The sequence below is a fragment of the Hypomesus nipponensis genome, chromosome 12 (assembly GCF_054491055.1).
Source record: "Hypomesus nipponensis isolate SF chromosome 12, ASM5449105v1, whole genome shotgun sequence".
NCBI classification, from domain to species: Eukaryota; Metazoa; Chordata; class Actinopteri; order Osmeriformes; family Osmeridae; genus Hypomesus; species Hypomesus nipponensis.
In genome coordinates, this window is record NC_140372.1 from 11344670 (window position 1) to 11365799 (window position 21130).

The 21130-nt window shown below is 52.8% G+C and overlaps 1 protein-coding gene across 10 annotated transcripts in view; it reads right to left on the reverse strand.

Moving 5' to 3' along the window:
* Positions 1–124: 124 nt before the first annotated feature.
* LOC146261087 (muscleblind-like protein 2a) overlaps positions 125–21130 on the reverse strand; it is a 133421-nt gene continuing 112415 nt past the window's right edge. For 4 of the 10 annotated variants that reach the window (XM_084668446.1, XM_084668444.1, XM_084668448.1 and 1 more), the window contains 8 exons: positions 11096–11260; positions 10646–10846; positions 9660–9911; positions 6588–6641; positions 5907–6057; positions 4766–4801; positions 3850–3944; positions 125–1111 (listed from right to left, as the gene is read on the reverse strand). In XM_084668446.1, the coding sequence (XP_084524572.1) occupies positions 1097–1111; positions 3850–3944; positions 4766–4801; positions 5907–6057; positions 6588–6641; positions 9660–9911; positions 10646–10846; positions 11096–11260 (969 nt within the window). In that variant the 3' untranslated portion in view covers positions 125–1096. The remainder of the gene's footprint in view (positions 1112–3849; positions 3945–4765; positions 4802–5906; positions 6058–6587; positions 6642–9659; positions 9912–10645; positions 10847–11095; positions 11261–21130) is intronic. The other 6 variants (XM_084668449.1, XM_084668452.1, XM_084668451.1 and 3 more) reach the window with 6 other exon arrangements.

The window sequence follows — 21130 nt, forward strand, 5'->3', positions numbered from 1 at the left end:
CCTTGGCACACAACACCAGCTGGCCAGAGGGCCTCTGCTCCCTCCCCATGGCCCATGACTCCCCCGGATGAGCAACCCCCCCCCCCCCCCCCCCTGCCACCCCCCCCCCCCTGCCACCCCCCCCCTTAACCCAGCACCTATTCTAAAGACAAAACTGAACAGGGGGCTGATGAAACAAACTAGAAACCCCCCCCCCAGGTGTCCTTTTCAGCAGGGGATGTGGACAGCAGACACGGCCTGGCTGAGGTGGCTATAGAGTCGTTCCTCAACCAGACTCCTCCCTCGCCTGTGCTCTCAGTGATGGGGACTTGTTGTTTGGCAAGATTCATATCCTTTGTTGTCTTTACACCCCAATCTCTTGTGTTGGCAAGTGGTTCCCATTGTAGACACAGTGTACCACAGCATCTTAAGGGGGGTAGTGGGAGTGTGTGTTGGTGCGTAAGGGTGGGAAGTGTGTGTGGGTGGAAGGGGGGGTCATTTCCTTTATCACTAGGACAGTCCATTTAGTAAACACTGAGCTCATTTTGCCCTGCGACATTCATATATATATATATATATATATATATTGTTTTTAAAGAAACAAAACTTTAGCTTGGCCAAAGCACCAGGTGTAACTGGTAAATTACATTAAGAGGGGGTTCTCTGTGACGTTTAAAACAATGAAGCACTTGACAATAAGCACTATGTCTCTTATAGTGCAAATAAGGAGTTTTCAGGGGTGAACATTGTGCAGATGTTCCTTGTCTCTGAACAAAATATGAAAAGAGGGACCCACATTGTTTTGGAGAAGAACAATCATTAAAACAAACTCGCCACCTCTGCCTCTATGGGTCTATGTAGAACTGTACATTTTCTTTTTGTCTTTTTCATGTTAATAGTTTTTCTAGCAATACATATACGTCTTTTTTTTTGTCTTTTTCTTTCTTCTCCTCCTGTGCATCTTACACCAGCACTCAAGTCTTATGGTTAACTGTTGAATGACTCTCTTAGCATGCAGGTTGCTGTACCTCAGGCTGTGAGGGTTGGTAGTATTTACATAAGAACTGTTTGGGTCTTCTTAGTGCAGCCTCTTGACACCCCATGTCGTGCCTGACCATTACTTCAGGATTATCTGAGAAAGGAAAGAGAGAATAATTGATGAGAGAAATGATTTGACTTTGCAAATAACGCCAATCATTTTCTCGGGCTACTGAGAAGCCACTCCACACAAAACCTATGTGCAATGTAGACCCTGCAAAGCCCCTGCTCACACTAACAGAATGGGGCAGTGCAGACGACGTCTACAGAACGAGGAGGATTCTGGTGTCCGACACAGACTGAGCAGACTGAGTTGGCTGAAGGTCTGAACATGTTGGGCTGGATGCCAGAGAGTCCGAATGAGAGTGAGACGGCGAGAAAGACAAAAGAGAGATGAATAGAGATAAAAAAAGCTGATAGGCTGGACCTAGTGCCCATCACAGGGTGTCCACAGCGTACCACAGCACAGGGCAGAGGCAGGCAGGCAGGGAAGTAAAGCACATAGACCAATGAGCTGAGGGGAGAGCCAACACCACGTGGAGGAGGAACAATGGAGGGATGAAGGTTTTTTGTTGTTGTTTTTTTTTTACACAAACGTTGGTGCAACTAGGTGTACAACTAAGTGTCCTCCCCCCCCCCCCCCCTTTTGCTTGGTAGCCTTTTAAGCCAGCTGAGCGGACATGTGTGGGATCGTTATGGAGGTGGGGATGTGATCTGGGTGTCTGTCCTCTCACTCTACCATGCCTGGCGGATCGGCACAGCATCAGCCCAGAGGGCCGGTCAGCCCTGCTGCTCTCCAACAGGACCTTCTCCGGCTGACCTGCGCCGCCTGCCTTTACAGCCAGCAGAGGGCGCCACAACCTCAAACCTCAGAGGTGATGGATGGTTCTGCTTGCGGCGAAGACGGCGAGTCTTATTAATATGACCCAGACAGTGCGATATGGGCCTGGCCAGCTGGGAGTCTAAGTATGACTAAAGTCATGTGTTAACCAGCTCACAGAGACAGTGACTCAGCGATGATGAGATTCACATCAGGGACCTGTGGCGGCAGCCATCTGGGACAGAGAGCCTGTTCACACACACACAAACATGTGCAGCGAGGGGAGTCAAGGGTGAGGGTGGGGGGTTGGGAGGTCTTGACACACAAACGCGCGCACACACACAATAGCATATACACACACACACACACACAGAGGTAAACAGACAAACACAGGCGCACACACACTTGTCTGTTTGCTCAATCAGCATTCAGGGCGGATGCTGTGTACTACAGGGAAGGGGAATGGAATGAGAGAGAGCAGGAGAGAGAGAGAGAAACAGTGCACGACAAAAAGAAAGAGAGCTGTAAGGGAGAGAGAGAAAGAAGGAATAAGAGCCAGAGAGACACCGAGAGAGAGAGAGAGAGAGAGAGAGAGAGAGAGAGAGAGTGAGAGGGAGGGAGATAGAGACTGCGAGAGAGGGAGAGACAGTGAGAGGGAGGGAGATAGAGACAGCGAGAGAGGGAGGGAGATGAGCAGACAGACATCGGCATTGCTCCTGTTCCCAGTCCCACGCATGTATCTTTAACAAGGCGCCCTGCTCCCCACTGCTGCAGCCAGTCACTCACAGGAAGCGGCACTGACTCACAGGAAGTGAGCTCACTATCAGCCAATAAGGGGGAAGAGCACAAGGGACCTCCCAAAGGGATGAATGAGTAGTCAGATCCGAGTGTTCAACCCCAGTCTACAGCAACATCGCCTGGTGCTCAGGGTATTCTATTGTCGCTAATAAGACACATTCTATTGTCGCTTCACGACCCCCATCTTCTAAAGTGAGATCGCAGATCGTAAACAAAACATTGAAACGTCAATGATGTCACGCAACGAGAACTATCGGCAACAATCCGGCTACAGATGTCGTTGGTGGGGGAGGAGTGAATGCTGTCTCGTGCTGTCTCATGTGCTGGTGCACTAGAAACAGACCCAGGCAGGTGGAGTGTTTGGTAGATGCACGGACTCTTCCACCGCAGGCAGAGAGCTCTAATTGTCTGGTCTAAATTGGCGTGTGTGTGTGTGGGTCTGTCTGCAGGCAGACACACACACACACACACACACACATCTGCGACTTCCTGGCCCCTGCTGACACAGAGCCACGGGTGGCCGGACCGGAGCCATTTTTAGCCCTCGTTTCCGGAATAAAACATCCTTCCTGTCTCCTGCAACAGCAATAGAGGGCAGGAGCTGGTGGATCTATAGCAGGTCTGAACAGGCAGTGTCCTCCAGGCCTCCTCCCCCCTTCCCCCCCTCCCCCGGTCCCCTCCCCCAGCTTCACTACGCCCCGGACTGGCGCTCTGCACACAGACACCACCCAACATGGCTGGCGGAGACGGATCAAGACTGACCAGAGGAGTGTGTGTGTGTGTGCATGCATGTGTGTGTGTAAGCGTTCGACACACAGACAACATTCTTACGTTGATGGAAAGGGATACTTGAGACACAAACAGAAATGGGGGAGGACAAAAAAAACCAAAAAAACACAGACATGCTAAACAGGAAGTTACGCGACACAACACAACAAACATTTGCAAACGTGAAAAGCTCTGAATAAGTGAGGGAGCTGGACGGTCAAATACAAGCCCATTAATCAGAACAACACTAGATATAAAAGTAGCGATGATCCTAACGATCCTATTCCCTCTGTGACTGGGCCGTTCTGCCTCATGGTCTGTGTGCCGTCATCCTGCCAGCCAGGACGCTAGCAGCAGCACACCAGGGCAGTGAGACGGCCTCAGCTATGTGGAACTTATTCAGAGCTCAGGGACGGATGAGAGGAAGCTGGAAAAAAGGAGCAAACCTGGTTGGCTGGTGCTGTTGCTGCGTAGGGGACACTTGTGGCAGGAGTTGCTGCTGCAGAGACAGCGGCGGGCGAAGCGCTGTACATCATGGGGACTTTGTTCAGGAAGGGGGGAGGGCAGGCACCGTGGAGGCAATGGACAGGGAGGGGTGGAGCGTTACGGTAATCGTGGTCGATTGTGTTTTTTGTTGTTGTTGTCGTCGTTTTGTTCGTTTGGGAGTGGTGGATTTGTTACAGAGCGGCAAGCCATCGTGAGGTTAGACCAGCAGATGGCATGCAACCACAATGCAAAGCGAGAAACGCATGGAAGGAGAACAGAAACACAAAACAGAGGAGAGAAGCTGATTACAATCACAAGTAAGGAAATTTAGCCAGACAATCAGTTTTTCCCAGAGAAGATTAAGATACAAGTTGCTAAATTAAAAGAGCTTCCTCCTGGGTTAGATTGCCAATCGAGATCACATTTGTTCTCTGAGAAACTGATTAAATTTCCTAATCAACAGTGCACAGCAATGGACAATTTATATTATACAACAACAAATTCAACTGGAACTGTACGCACACGTTTCATTGACATGGCATTTATGTAAAAAAATAAAATAAATAGCTTATCGACCATAAACTAAGCATTGAAAGGAGAGTTAGAACTCAATCGGAAAATAAAGCTTCGGCTTTTTCATTCCGGGCTCCATTCATCATATCTCACAGGTGAGCTCAAATCTCCACGTGCCATCTTCTACGGCCTACTTCACCAATTTCTTTATGCACCGTGTGTGAACGGTGCGCTGCGGTCAATGGGGGGGGTCAACGTGATCGAGTCACCTGTGAGAGTTGAGGAGAGACCCCCCCCCCCCCCCCCCCCGTGTCAGAGAGCTAGAGAGAGAGCGAGAGAGAGTAAGGGAGGAGAAGAACCTACCAAGGCTGCTAGCAGGAGTCATGCACAAGACTGACCCTGTGTGCCCATGCAGTGGACAGTGAACAGGAGTTAACAAGGGGAGAAAAAAAAAAAACAAAGTTAGAGAAGAGCCAGAGGTCTGACCAAAAACAGCATGCCGTTCATACAGGTTGATTCACAGGGCTATCGTCGGTTTCAAAACTGCTGGAACATTCTGAGAATTCAATTCACAGCACGGTCGGTAGAAAATAACACGAGAAAAAAAAAAGATGTGCTTTTACCACACCATAGGACTAAATATAGTTCTGTGGGAGGATGCTACAAATAGGTTATTTTCAGTGCGAGAAGGTAGAAGGAGGTTAGGGGGCTGGAGGCTGTTATCAGAGCGGAACATGCAGTGAGGGTGGACCTTGGCAGTCTGAACAAGCTTCCCACACAGGTCCACTGTCAAGAGGGAACGGGGGAGAGGAGAGGGGCCACAAGGCATCAACCACCACAGAGGAGAGGGAGGGACAGATTGTAGTCTCTTCAAGCGCAAGACCGAGCAGAAATGGAACCATTAGCAACCGCTCACTCCCTTATCCGCTAGCCTGAGGTACTCTCTGTCTGTACTCCTTCGCACGGCGAGAAATGACCCTTCTTACTATCACATGGGGCTGAACAGTAGGTGTCAAACGTTTTTTGTCAACGCCGGCTGGCACCTCATGGGTGCCGTCGTTAAATAAGGAGGTGTTGAAAGCGCCAGGTGTATTTTATAGCATTTTCAACTGCCATACATCCCGTCATCAACGGTTTTAACGAGAGGACCTTTATGACCGTGATCAAAGCTTAGCCATGCCTCCACCCAGTCTAACAACCTGGCAGCCATTACCTGTCCTTACATGGGCGTGGATTCACTCAAAGTACAGGCATTAATGACACCTCTATCACGTGTGTAAGCTTCTATTCTGACGCAAATTCATATACTCGGCTGAAATGTTTGTTAGTTTGTTAAATAAGGAGATGCCATCCCGTTTTGGGGGGGTTTTGGTTTTACAACTATTCAACAGTGTTTTTAATGCTCGCATGGGGACTTTGAAGAGTTAGGGGAAGCTACATCCAGTGAGTGTGTGTGTGTGTGTGTGTGTGTGCGTGTGTCAAGTTGTCGGGGTGTGTCTCCTACCTGTGGGAAAGAAAGCGGGCTGCTGGAGCTGTGCGTTGGCCAAGGCCTGCTGATAGTGCAACATACTGGGGTTGAACAGAGAGCTGGCCCCGTTGCTCTTCTCCAGGGCTTGTCTCTTTGGTAGGGGCTGCAGCATGCCGTGGGGGAACGCCTGCGTGGGGGGTGGGGGGGCACAACGGAGGAGGACGAGGGGGGGTTGGGGGGGGGGGGGGGGGGGGGAGGGTGGGTGGACGTTAGACCAGAGGCTGAGGCCTCGCACCAGCAACATGCCAGTCTTGACAACAAGATCACACTCTGCTCTGTCGTGGCTATAGGCACAAGCACGGGTTACGACAAGGTCACAATGGCAACTTAGGTTTAAAATAGTCACAGACAATGAGGGAACTACACACAATATCTAGCAAGGCAGTTATCAACAATACACTTACAGCGTAAAGAAAATCATGAAATACTTAAGAATTAGTACAGGTAAACATTGTGTAACTGATACACAATTCATGAACGTAAATCAAAGTTAAACATTACTTGACCAGTTAAGCAAATTGTAGGATATCTACTTCATATACATATACTGGGTGTGTCTTACTGGTTTCAAAAGCAAAAAGCCAAATTAAATTCTGTGAGTTGCTACAGTACATTACAAAAGCTACATGCAAAGCAAAAGGTGAAAGGTCAAAGTACCAGGTCTACAGTTGCCTCGAGGGGTCGCTTCATTGCTTTGGCAGTCGACTGAGTCTTTTAATAGCAGGCAGCGAGCACATGATGGCAGTGGGCCAATGGGATTCAAGCGTATTAACATACAGGTAACAGCAAGCAGAGGTGCATCATGGGGGACAGCATTGCATTGTGGATAGGTGAGAAGGAAAAAAAACAAAATACAAAATAATCTGAATGCAGTATACCACATACGAAACAATAGGCATGCACATAAACAAAAATATATATTTTTTTTTTTTCAAAGAAACATTGCTAGGTTCTGAATTAGTACGAAAGCAAAAAGCCTCTACGTTACCTTTGGTTAAAAAAGCGTTAGAACTTACAAAATACGTTTGTAAAATGTACTTTGCTGCGTGCTAAACAAACTACAGGGATAGTATTGCGTAGATAGGTAAAAGTACTTATCATCAAGTAAATCAGCTTGGCTAGGATCAACAATACAGAAGGCTTTCGGTAAACATGATAAAGTCGGCAACTCTATGAAGACGGCCGAATGCCAACCTTCGGATCTGAAGGTGGAGATCTTTGGGTTAGGCACCCGGCCGATACAAATCATAAGAGAGAAAGCCACCACCAGTGACTCTACTGTCTGTGGTGTTAAACTGGGATAGGTGTCAGTGTGTTCTGGGTGGGAGTGGGGACCACTGTGACATAGAGGGACATGAGGGAGGGACTGCTACACAGACCAGAGAAGCAGGACCCAAGCACTGGTTCTGGTCTGTCCCTCGATATTCCCATTCAAAAGGGGCAGAAACACTTGTAGCACCGTGTTAACATGGTGACATGTTAGAGCGCTGGCATTTTTGAAGCAGAGCGCATGTCTTCAATATATAATGAGACACGCTCTGGGTTGTCAGATAATCACGTCCATCTGGGTCACAGGTCGAACCTGTCTGAAGTGGAGCCGGCAGCGGTGATGGAGGGCACCCTGGTTATGACAGGGATTTTCACTCTCAAAGTCTGCTTGGGGGAAGCTAAATGTGTCTTGGTCGTGTTCAGGGATGAACGGTATAGAAGTGAATGTCGAAATGTAAATCGGGGGGGGGGGGCTATCAAATGCGGAGCTCAGTTTATTCATCGTTGATATGTGTCTATGGGTTTGTAAAAAATATGTAAATAATAAACTAGAGCAAAGCAGCGCAGTCCACAAATACTGACTGGCTGCGGGCGCGGACTTCACTAGAGGATGTGGTTTTCTGAGACTTGAATGGTCACTGAAAACGATATGGGTTAGGCTGTAGCTGCGAGGCCGCGCACCAGACTTGGGTTCACACAAGATGAACACATTCCGAGTCTCATTCCACATACTGTACGCCACACATCCAGTGTTAACAGGTTGAAATGGTCTGGTTAATATGAGCACAAGACAGACAAGGGGGGGGGGGGGGGGAGCAAAAATGGCGGCGTTGGACGTCAAGCAGCTTGCCATGACAAAGGAAATCAAACAGACGACACGGGTGAAGATGGAGCGCAACGCCACGACACCTGAGAAGCTAACGACGACTCCTAGCAACAGCAGCCGCGTGGGCGTAAGCACCCCCCCCCCCCCAAAAACGGAATATTCCGTTACGCTCCTTGAAATCCCGACGGGGGAATTCGACCCCGTCGACGGAAAAGAACGAACGGGTTCCGTCTCCGTCAAGTGGAATGGTGATACTTGAGGGGCGGGGTGGCTTAGATTAGGGGGACTTGGGAGTGCTCGGGGAGGTGCTTGCTCAGCTGCAGCGGAGGCCCTGCTGTCCTCAGGTCAACCTCAAGCTTTGCTCATAACCGGCTTAAGAAAACACAAGTGTCATCAAGGTAGACAGGGGGGGGGGGGGGGGGGGGTGCGGGGGTGGAGAGAGAGGGGAGGGGGGGGGGTCATGTTTCTGGAGCGCGGGGCTACCAGTGCTCCAGTCACCTTCTCACCCAGACAGACAGAGGAAGGGCAAAGGGAGGGAAAGGGGAGGGGGCGAGCAGTGCTGGAGCAGGCTGATGGATGTGCAGGCACGGCGTGGCCGCGGAGGAGCACACTGCAGTGGGGGGGGTGCGTGCGGCGCGGGAGCAGCAGCAGCGGCGGACCCCGTTGACAACGTTGCTCGCTTGAAACCGTGATTACGGAAATGGCTTAACATGGGGGGGGTGGGGGTGGGGGGGAGACTAGTCGGTCCCCTGTAGTCAGAGCCTGCCGGCCTCCGAGTCTGTGTGCATCTACTCCTCCGTCCTGGTGGGGCTGAATGGGAGGGGGGGGGGGGGGGGGAGCAGCAATGGTGTCAGCCCGGCTCCGAGTTCTCATCCATCTCTCTTGATTCAATTTGCAGCGATCTGTAGAAAGCTGCACTTCTCATTGTGACAGAGAAAGTGGAGGTGGGGTAGCCGGGGGGGGGTGGGGGCTGAATGTATTTGTATGATCAAGGGCACTGGAATAAAAGGGCCGGGGCGGATGATAATAATATATTGTTGTGGTCTGTCATGTAACTGCACCTTCGGCTATTTCTTCCCCCCCCCCCCGGCTAAAGGCCAAGGACCCCTGTTTGGGTGGAATGATTCAACTGTAAACGTTTAAGACGGGAAACCGCAAAGGTGGTTGCGTCTGTGTGGTGGGAAAGCGGGGCTCTGCGTTTATGAGAGCTATGCTGGCTGTGTAAACAACATTAATCACTCGCTTGTGTTTGTGCACACTCGACTTAAACTAGCACCTTCGCGGAAAAATCGCGCCTAAACGATAATGCAAATCCTACGTGGGCCGAAAGCTGACACAGAGAGAAAAAAAAGTGGATATTCATGTAGGGTGAATGAGTTTTGTACCAGCAGAGCACAGTATGTCCACTGTGTGTGTGTGTTGGAGGACATCCACAAATGTGTGTGCGCGTGTCACTCCAATGCTAGGGGCAGTGTGTGTGTGACTAACACTAGGAGGCCTCTGTGTGTGTGTGTGTGTAGGTGTGTGACTAACACGAGGAAGGGTCTGTGTGGGTGTGTGACTCTAACACTAGGGGCGGCGCGTGTGTGTGTGTGTGTGTGCGTGCGTGCGTGCGTGTGGGGAGGGTGTCTCACCATGGCGGCGGCGGCCTGGGCAGCCACGGCCGTCTGGTTGGCCTGGTGCTGGGCAGCCTTGATCTTGGCCTGCAGGTGGGCCGGAGGGTGGAAGTACTTGCACTTCTCCCTGGAGCAGCGGCTCTTGATGTAGTCCATGCACACGGTCACCGTGTTGTCGCTGGTGTCGATCATGGGGCTGTCGCTGGGGTGGGCGAAGCGGCAGTCCGTCTCGCCCCGCGCGCAGTTGCCCCGCTGGAACTCGCGGCACACCTGCGAGCGCGCGCACACACACACACGGGACACACACACAGGATACACACACACACACACACAGGACACACAGAGGGGCACGCACGCACAAATAACATTGTCTGTCATATCAAAAAGGTGACACATCTTGGATGAAACCAAGCGGCTCAAATGCAAATTTGGAAAGTGTTAGATGAGTTATCATATAAAGCACAGCCTATGAATCCTGCAGAGCTGGGTGTAATTAGGGACTAAATGAACCAGTTTATGTGTTTATTCTAGTCTGGGCGTGATCACAGGAGGTCTTCACTGGCAATCTGGGACTGACACAAACACATAGACACACACTGTCACACACACTGTCACACACATACACAGTAAACATTCTCACTTAGTGTGGGAGTGGCTCCATTCCCCTGTGGAATATGGCCTCTCATTAGAAACCACCAGCTCAGTTGCTAAGTGACAGCACTTGGGCTCAAACACACCACTCCAAAGCTAGTCAAGGCTGCATCTTTGGACTAATTCTCGTCGAAAACAAGAAAGCATTGAGATATTCCGTTCCAAGTGCTGAATCAAGCTGAGGTAAACAAACCCAGTCACCGACAGGCCCTACCTGAAATCCCTAACGTACAAAAGGTCCAAACAACTACAACCCCCAAAAAAGAAAACAAAATCAGATTTTGGGGGATTGGTCAGTGAAGGACATGCCATCACAGGCTAGAAGGGGGGGGGGGTGAGCTGTGATTGGTCACCTCCAGCTTGTCTGTGCGTAGCAGCTTGGGGTTGGAGGAGGAGCCCTGCATGGAGATGGGAGGGCTGCCCGGGACGATGAGCGGGGTGTTGGGCAGCATCTCGCTGGGGACCAGGCCCATGCTGTGGGTCATGGGGGTCAGGTACTGGGCGTAGCTCAGCCCCGGGCTGGAGCCCAAACCCTGGCTCACTGGGAACGTCTGCTGCAGGGGACCGGAGGGAGAGGAGAGGAGGGAGACACCAGAGAGGAGAGGAAAGGGGGGGGGGATATGTGGAGAAGAAAGGATGAGAGAGATATTTATACACACACGCGCGCACATGAGAGAAAGAGAGACAGATGGGAGGGGGGAGTGAAGAACAGAGGGAGAGAGAGAGAAAACGCATGGGGTAAAACAGTGAGACGTTTCTGACACCAGGTGGGCGACCCCCGGGGGGGTCCAGAGGTTACTAACCACGGGCTGCATGGTGGTGCCGGGGATCATGAACTGCATCTGCTGCGCCAACATGGCCGCCGCCGTCTTCTGCTGGATGAGGTTGTTGCGTCCGTTGATCTCCAGCTGGGTCTTGAGGTGGGCCGGGGGGTGGAGGTACTTGCAGTTCTCTCGCGTGCAGCGACCCTGGAGGAGGGAGGAGAGGAGGAGGACGGCCGTGAGCGACAGCAGGGAAGAGAGAGAGTTGAAGAACCAAGTAGGAACCGGCGGCGGCTGGGCTTTTTGCTGAGAACCAATTCTTAAAAAAAGATGCAAGCGGAGAGACTGTGGGGAGACTGGGCAACATGCCATAGCTGAATAGTGATAAGGCATCCCCCTGCAGGCAGGTCAGACACATACACTGGCTGGTGCCTGCTCCGCGGACAGCGAACTGGCGAGCGAGGTGACTTGGTGGGCTGTGGTCCTGAGGGCAAGGGGAGAGCTACGCTTCCCACTCTGACGTCAGCCAGCGCCAGCTGGAGAAGCGGAGGAGGCCCGGAGCGACCCTCCGCGCCATTCCTCACAGCCCGCTCCCTCGTACAGGAAACAGGGGGGGGGGGGGGGGGGCAGGGGGGGGTCGAGGGTTACGCTCGCCAAGGCGCTCACATTCAAGGCCAATTAGCGTCAACCCAGAGGGCTCATGGAGAACACAATAATCCAATATGGATTTCTCCTTGGCGCTGCTTATGAGGGAGGGAGAGGGAGGGAGGAGAGGCGGGTCAGGAGGAAAGGATAGAGAGAGAGAGAGACAGAGACAGAAAAGCAAAGGAGAGAAGGGAGCGAGGGAGAGGAGAACGCAGCAGCGACCTAATTAGTGATGCGTCATTTCCCCAGTCACTGGTGAAATAGGACATCGTAGCCCGGTAAAAAAAAAAAAAAAAGAAGAAAAAAGAAAAAAAGTACAAAATATTACCTACCGCTCTCCAGGCACACAGTCTCACTCAAAAATAGCTAGTCTGGGCCTAGTTCCCCTTTAGAATGTAAAAACACAGCACCCGGAGGCCAGCACAGTTGTCGTGAGTTATGAATATCAGCAAAGACGGAAGCTAATCAGCTCCCATTTCCACAGCCCGCTGCCAAAGCACGAGCGCCGAGTGTGGAGAAAGGAGACGGCGCGCCGTCGACCGGCGACAGACCCCACGGCACGCCCAGTCCCTTCACGACGGCTCGCAGGCGAGCGCATGGCCGAGCGTGTCACTGCGGAGGCTCCTGAGAGGCTCGCCGCTCGTCAGTTCAATCTCCGGCGTGCGTCCGTGCCGGCAGCCTTCATCGAGGACGGGGCCATCGGTGCCTGGGGGACTGCACAGGGCCCCGATAAAGAGAGCCCTAACACGTGGGTCAGCAGGGTGCACTTTGGTCCGGTCAAAATGAGGATGTGGATGGGGAAACGGGGGTTGTTATTTTCCAGCCCGCTGATGTGGAGGGCTCCTCTGGGACGTGGAGTGTTTTACGGGGCGCGCGCGGGCGTTACATTTGAACTTGGGGGAGGCTCTGTGTGCTCGAGCTGAAACACACCCTCTCCGGAGACGTGTCGCGAGGCTGGCCGCGCGGGCTACTGTCATCGGGAGCGCGAGCGCGGGGCTGGGCCTGCGACCAGTGGCAACCGGACGCGAGGATGATGGACGTCCGGGGCTGTGTCTGGGATGACCCTGAGCAAGGGTGTGGGGACAACACTCCGCCCCCTCGCTGTCTCTACAGGAGAGGTGGGTGTGGGTGGGTGTGTGCGTGTGCGAGCCAGAGATCGCTCACCTCCATCCGACCCAGAAGAATAATGTTAGCGCTGGGCCTCACAGCCCAAAAAGCCTGAGAGGTGTCAAAACCAATCAGAGCCTCTCAGTGACGCCAGCTCAGAGCAGACAGAGAGTCCTGGTGGCTGCTGGGAGGATGCTGAGTGTGTGGGCGTGTGTGTGTGTGTGTGGTGTGTGCGCACAGTGTGACTAAGTGTGTTCACGCAGTGTGACTGTGTGTGTGTGTGCGTGGGTGAGGGGTGTGAACGTGTGTGTGTGTGTGTGTGTGTGTGCGTGTGTGTGCGTGGCGCAGCTGAGGCTTGGCTGCCAGCCAAACAGCAGAGACCACCCGCCCCAGGCCTGCAGGGTACAATGACGTCACTCCACCCCCCCCAGAAGAGCGGCCGTTCAGCGAGGAGAGAAGCCAGCACTCCCCTTTTCATATTCTACCTCCACCGACCCCTCCTGTGCAGTGATTGATTCCGATTTTATTGCATCATTACTCTGTGTGAAGTGATGAGGTAAGTAGAGCTATAAAGCCCGCTAGGAGAGAAGGTTTCATCTCAGTCACGTTGGGACACTGCGGGGGGGGGGGGGGGGGGAGCAGGCACAAAATGAGCAGGGCTGGGCTGCTGCTGTTAGCTCTCCCTACCTGATTCCCCCCGTGTTTGGGGCATCGCCCTAATCCCAAGATCGATAATAAAATCAAAACAATCAAATCGATGACGCGGCCGTCTGCGGACACGGATGCCAGCCCCGTCACTCACAGCAGGGGCGGCTGGGACACTTGTGGATCCCTGACACGTGCAATGACGCAAGGACTGAATGTCTGATGGGGAGAGAGAGCGAGACATCATGTGAGAAGGAGAGAGAGAGAGAGAGAGAGAGAGAGAGAGAGAGAGAGAGAGAGAGATGGAGAGAGTGAAAGAGACAGAGAGAGCAACAGAGAGAGAGCCCGATAAGACAATGAGAGACAGAGACAATGAGAGAGAGCGAGAGACAGAGAGAGAGCAAGAGACAGAGAGTGAGAGAGACAGAGAGAGCAAGATACAGAGAGTGAGAGAGACAGAGAGAGAGACAGAGAGTGAGAGAGACAGAGAGAGAGAGAGAGAGAGAGCAAGAGACAGAGAGAGAGAGACAGAGAGTGAGAGAGACAGAGAGAGCGAGAGAGAGAGAGAAACAGACAGAGAGAGAGAGAGACAGAAAGACGGAGAGAGCGAGAGACAGAGACATAGAGAGAGACAGAGAGAGAGGCCTGGAGCTGCTGATCCCAGTCAGGAGCGCTGCTCTCCTGGCTCAGCCTCTCTGAGCTGCTTCGCTGGAGGAGCACGTCTCACGTAACAATGACAGCGCTGGAAAACCTGCCACCGTAACTGATGGAGCACTGAGCAGGCGCCATCAGGGGATGGAGTCAGATGATATCCAGCCCCGGGGGAGTTGGGGAGGGGGGGAGAGAGACAGAGGACAACAGGGGCGGGATGCATGTATGGTGTCGTCTTTTCTGCCACCCACTATGATGGAGCAGACTCTCTCTCTCGTTCACTCCCTCTCTCTCTCCCGCTCGTTCACTCCCTCCCTCTCCCTCTCCCGCTCGTTCACTCCCTCCCTCTCCCTCTCGTTCACTCTTTCCCTCCATCCCTCTCTCCCTCTCTCTCTATCTCCCTCTCTCTCTCTCGCTCTCTCTATCTCGCTCTCTCTATCTCTCTCTCTATCTCTCTCGCTCTCTCTCGCTCTCTCTCGCTCTCTCTCGCTCTCTCTCGCTCTCTCTCGCTCTCTCTCGCTCTCTCTCGCTCTCTGTCTCTTTCTTTCAATCTCTCCATCTCCCTCTCTGTCTCTCCCTCCCTCTCTCATCCCCCCTCTCTCCGTCTATGAAAAGGAGCTTTCAAAACCTGAGGCACATGACTCAGATCGCCGGAGAGAGCTGGCGCTGTAGCCATGGCAACGGCGTTAAGCAAGCGTCTCGGGGGCGCGTCGCCGTGGCTCAGATGCAACGACAGCGTTTTGCTTCTGCGCCAGTCGATGAGCCGCGCCGCTCGCGCCGCTAACGATTCCACGAGGACTTCATCGTCATCACTGGGGGGAGGGGGAAGGGGAGGGGGAGGGGGAAAGGGGGAGGGAGGGGGGATGTTGTGTCAAAGCCCGGATCATACTCGAACAAATGGAGACCCTGCAGCTGAAAAGGCATCGCAGGCCCACCCGCTCTCCTGTCTCGGAAAAGTTGATTTCGTCGGGAGTGAGAGCTTCGACTTTGACACCACCGAAAAATGGGTTCTAACGTTCGCAGTAAGCCTACAGGGGATGGAGATGAGCGCCTCTAATTTCATAAACAGATTAGGCTTATGCCCTCTTAGCCCATTTAGACCTGTCCCATGGGGGCCTTGCTAATTATGACCACTAATTGTCCATGCGGATCCAAGACCGTGGTTGATATCAACCCCAGATTTGTATTTCCTCTTTCCGAGCATGAAATCGTGGCAGCACTGTTCTTGGAATTTCCCCTTTGCCGTCATGTAGGCATGTCAGTTGAAAGCCCTGCCCTGTACGAAGCTCTTTGGCAAGGAAAGGAACCGTTTTTTTTCGGGCTGCGCAAAAACAGAACATGGCAGAACCTTGCATGGCTTACACCCAACCTACAACAGCCTATCCTCTGGAAGACCCCCCCCCCCCCCCCCCCCCAGCTGTGAGCCGCGCCCGCGTGTCTGTGGGTGGCACACACAAGAGGGCCACTCTTCCCCGACGGCCACAGAACGACGCCTCGGCCGTGGCCTCCGCTAACGCCTGAAGCATTTGCATATTCTCCCTCAATGGGCCCCTCTATTCTGTACGGGGCCTAGACGGGGGCAGGCCCGGCCGTCTCTCCAGCAGACACCCTGGTCAGGCTGGAGGGGCAACAAGGCCCCTTATTAGCCTCCCTTCTCCTCCCAACTCAGTTCCCAACATGCGAGGCTCTGTACTTCAGACAAGTGCTTGTGAACGAGGGCTTGGGAGGGCTTGAGTTGCATTGTTGAGGAAAGTGGTCTGTCTGTCTGTCTGTCTGACTTTCACCCCTCCTTCTCTAAACTTTTCTCAGGTCTTCCAACGGGGAGAGGAGAGAGGTGGACCCAACAGCAGAAGTCCACATTCCAGCAGCTCCTACTCACCCAACCCAGCCCTAGCAAGGGGAAGAAGAAAAAAAAAAGCCATGGGGAAAAACTGATATTCATGCTGGACAACAAACCGGGGCGTCTCTGTAAATAGCAGCTAATGGAACAGGGCTACATTGTGCTCCCTGTTTAGCCACACCTCAGCTAGCCGTTATCTCATGAGGAGCAGACAGAAGTCCTCCTTTATCCGGTTGTCCTTCTCGCGGCGAGGGGAGGAGAGCTCTTGTGAGAGCTGACACTAATTTCTTTGACACGAAGCCGGCGATATGTGTAATCCCCTTACACCATATCGGAGAAGCTCTTGTATCTACACTGACCCGCCAGGGTAGACTCCCCACTTTCCTCCCATTTCCCCCTCCCCCCTCCCCCTCCTTCCCTCCATCTCTCTCTCGCTCCCAGGGCATTAATGGCTGCTTACACGCTGGCCTTTCCCCGTCACGGGGAGGAAAAGCGAACCCTCTTTAGTGAACCCTCGTGCAACAGGAACCAGACAGGATGGCCAGTGGTGGAGATGGGGGGGGGCAGTCGGTGAAAAGCAGAGGACGACCCCGGCCAGGGGAGAGGGGGGCCTGGATGCACACGGACAGACAGGCCCTTCATCTCGGGACGAGGAGTGCTTCCGTGTACCCTTTCCGGATCCCCTGTCGGGTGTGCTACCACGTCCACTTTGGTGGTGAATCTGAGGAGGGTGGTGTGATCCTCATGCGGGGGTGGGTGGGGGGGGGATGGGTGCCACCAGCGCGGGGGGGGGGGGGGGGGGGCTCTCCGGTTCGCGAACGCTCGCCGATCTTCTGTCGGGCCGCGCGGGGCGGAGCGGAAATACTTTGCTTCCATTATGAAGCGACACCGGGGCCTTTGCCCTCCGCCACGACTTAGAACTCAGTCATGTGATATGAGACAGCCTATCGGCTCCCATATCTACCCTAATCGACTTCAAGGAACATTAAACAAGGACAGAATTTTCCTGTTAGATGTTGGGGATTCCCCCCCCCCCCCCCCCCCCCCCCCCCTCAACTGTCGGCCGTGGAAAAAAGGTTTTACGACACAATGGCTGCCCATTGGGCTATGTAGCCCAGCCTTTTTTAGCGAGGCTATCAAGACATTGTTCTGCAACACAAATAACCCACACAGACACACACCGCCCTCCAAACAAACAACTACAGTATCTCATTATGGAAACAAAGGACTAAGCCATCTTCTATCTTCCATAACATCTTTCATGTACAGTATCCGACACACACTCCACCCTCTGACACAGCCTTCATGCAATGCCTGGATTCCAGTGGCGTCTCAGTGGTAATTAAGTATGCCTTTGTTTCAGCAGCCATAATCCTCCAGATTGTAGAGTAGAGCAGACACGCCTAAGACTGTCTCTGTGTACTATGAGCCTGCTCAGGGCAGGAGGCGTAGGACTGAAACAGAGGGAAAAGATAGATAGATGGGTGATAATTCTTCCCCGCTGCTAGCTCTCTCTCTCTCGCCTCTCTTACTGTCTAACTGGGCGAGGACATTCTCCGCTGCAGGAGTCCCTCTCCCACAGGGCCCCACGCAAACACACACTCACCAAAACACACACCTAGGCACAAACGCACACCCACACGCTCACCGAAACACACACCTACACAGCGCACTCACCAAAAACACACACCTACGCACTCGCCCCAAAAACATAGAGCCACCAGGCATGTGCGTTTGAAAGTGTGGCAGCCAGCTATACAGTCACCGTACACCTATAATCAGGGACAAGCCCTTCCACAGTTTCTGAGACGGTAACATCAAGGTAGACGGCACTCTAGACAGAACTGACACTGAGCTGAAAAACGGAGGACCTAGGACTGCACAAGAACTACTTTCAAGAGCTAGTCTGCCGACTGGCTGGGCCGTTCTGTGTGTTTGTGTATCCCTCACTTAGAGCCAGTGTGGGCCCAGGACAGAGACACAGTGGCCCTGGCTCTACGGGTAATCCAGTGAGGCCTGCCCTGCTGTAGTTAATCTGATCATCTGTGACCTGCTGAGACATGAAACCACCTTCAAGAGCTGCTCTAATCCACATCTCTCTCTCTCTCGAACACAATGCCATCTTTATCTCTATGTTGACAGGCCAGTCACAGCTAAAGAACTGAGGAATTAAGACTTCCCCCTTCTCGACAAGGAGTCATTTCACCACTCCAGTTCAGAGTTCTGTTAAGGCTACGCCTAATGGTTTCTGAAACACATAGTTGAGGGTTAATCATTTGAAAGAGGGGGGCATTTTCAGATGTAAATGACGCCACCTGAACCCTTGGGGGGTGGGAAGAGGACAATTGATTCCAGAAAACTCAGACAATTCGATGGATTCTTTCCTGTAGACGGCCAAAGACATTATTCATCAGACCTGGGACCCGGAATGTTGCGGAGAAACAAAAAAAAAAAAAAAAAAAGGAAAAAACGAAAACGAAAATCTTTCCCAAGTGTCTTGAGGACGGTATTGATTGTGCAAGGAGGAGTGCACGTGAGCGATGCGGGCCTAAATCCATAGCCGAGATAAAGTGGGATAATGAGATGGGGGAGAGAGACACAGAGCTGATCTATTCATCAAAGCCCCTTTCCAACGCACTCAGCAGATAGGGGCCTGTCTACCTAGTGCTGGTGCTAGTCTGTTATGTTGTTACTGGCCCCTGCTTCATTCAGGGAAACTACAGCACCCATCACTCCACACTGGAAGGCTGCGTGGTTAAAACAGAGAGTGACATCATCATCATCAGCATGAGTGTTTTGGAGAGATAATGGTGTGGGTGACATCTCTGCTGGTGGCGAGTATGGAGATGTTTAGCCGCCTCCGGGGAGCGGGAAACAGAGGAGGGTGCTCTCGAAGAGGAGAATCAGGGACAGAGCGAGAGCAGAGCTCCTCTGTCTCTCTCTCTCTCCGGGTGGACCTATCACAACCCAGGATTGCTGTTCCAGGAAGTGAATAAGAGCTTCTGTGTTCTGGTGACTCATGAGGCGATGAAGTGGAGCCCACCTCTTATCTCAGCACCATCACTGTGGGCCTACACACAAACACCGCTGTCCTCCACCTCATCCCCCCTCTCTCTCTCTCTCTCTCTCTCCCTCTCTCTCTCACTCTCTCTCTCTGTCTCTCTGTCTCTCTCCTCCCCAGGCACTCTGCCGTAGGAGGGCTCTGAGTGGGCTGAAGCAGAGGGTGGGGAAACAGGTTATGTACGTCACTACACGCACGCACGCACGCACACACGCACACACACAGCTGTTGTAGGGCAAAGGGAGCAACAAAGAACGGTGTGTAGACAAATCTGCGATTTACATCGATAAAAAGGACGGTCGAGAAAACACGTTCACAAAGCAAAGAAGCGTGAGCCCTTATTCCTACTCTGAGCAGCAACACAACGCTTCCTAGGGAGTTCCACCCATCTGGGGTGGATCGTGGTGCTGCCAGTGTGCCCTGCCGTGAATCCACCACCACCACTACGGCGCTCTGCCTCATGGGGCTACCGGAGTCTGCCGGCAACGTGTGCGCTGCCAATTAGTGTCCCCACCTGTCGTGGAGGGTCAGTGCTGCAGGCATCTGCTGGGCGTGAAATTGGCCATCTCACTTTCGGCCCTGAACTCTGCACATCCCTCTTCCCCTCCCCTCCCCTCCCCTCCCCACACCCTCCACCTCCTCTCACCCCCAGCAGGGCCGGCAGCCTGCCCTGGCCATGGCCTCTATTTGGGAGGGAGGGGAGGAGGAGGCGATCACAGTGCTACCAGTACTCACTGACTACTCCAGCACACAGTCCTTCGGAATCACAAACGGTGACTACCAGGGTTTTCAGCCCCAGCGAGGCTGAGCGAAAAGAAAATAAACCATCTTTTCAAACAGAAGGAAAAATGACACCTTCGGCACAGTGATATGATTCGACTTATCGCTTAACGTAAACAAGACTCACTGACACGGAATCACAGCTGTACAATTCGGAGCAATCGTAGAGGGAACATGACATGAGGTGTCTCTTGTTGACATGCTGCGAGAGTTCAGAGGTAAAACTGAGTGTGGTAGAAAGCAAACACCAGCTCATTAAAATGAGGCGCGGGGGGGTGCTATTTTTGAGATGCATCTGGTGGCCTTAGTTTTGTTCATAAATCATCCATGCACTGCAGAGGCACTGGGGCACAATGGTGGATTCTGCTTTGACAGTGCTCTAATTCAGACCACCCTTGCAGCCAACACTGTACAGAATACAGCTTGATGGCTTCATGAGAAGTAACAGTCTACTGTGGCAAAAAGCAGTGTGTCCCTGGCCTCGACTCAATCCTGTCGGCTCAGCCCTTCTCTCCTCTGTCCCACCTCAGCTAGCAGCAGCCCTGGTTTACCCAGCTGCCCTGGTCTATCTACCCTGCTGCCCTGGTCTATCTACCCTGCTGCCCTGGTCTATCTACCCTGCTGCCCTGGTCTATCTACCCTCCTGCCCTGGTCTATCTACCCTGCTGCCCTGGTCTACCTACCCTGCTGCCCTGGTCTACCTACCCTGCTGCCCTGGTCTACCTACCCTGGTACCCTAGTGTATCTACTCTGCTGCCCTGGTCTATCTACCCTGCTGCCCTGGTCTATCTACCCTGCAGCCCTGGTCTATCTACCCTGCTGCCCTGGTCTACCTACCCTGCTACCATAGTGTATCTACTCTGCTGCCCTGGTCTATCTACCCTGCTGCCCTGGTCTAACTAATATGTTGACCTGGTCTACCTAATCTGGACCTGGTTTATTTACCCTGCTGCCCTGGTCCATCTACCCTGCTGCCCTGGTACATCTACCCTGCTGCCCTGGTCTACCTAATCTGTTGACCTGGTCTATTTACCCCCTGCTGCCCTGGTTTATCTACCCTGCTGCCCTGGTCTATCTACCCTGCTGCCCTGGTCTAACTAATCTGTTGACCTGGTTTATCTACCCTGCTGCCCTGGTCTACCTAATCTGTTGACCTGGTTTATCTACCCTGCTGCCCTGGTCTACCTAACCTGTTGACCTGGTCTACACGGCTGCCCTGATCTGCCTCCACATTGCCAGAAGGATTAAAGACATTGCATGAACATCATGTGAGCGTCAAAGTCTTTGATTAACCATGCCACGAACACAAGGGGGCTGGTTAGCTATCTGGTTAGATATCTCTGGGATT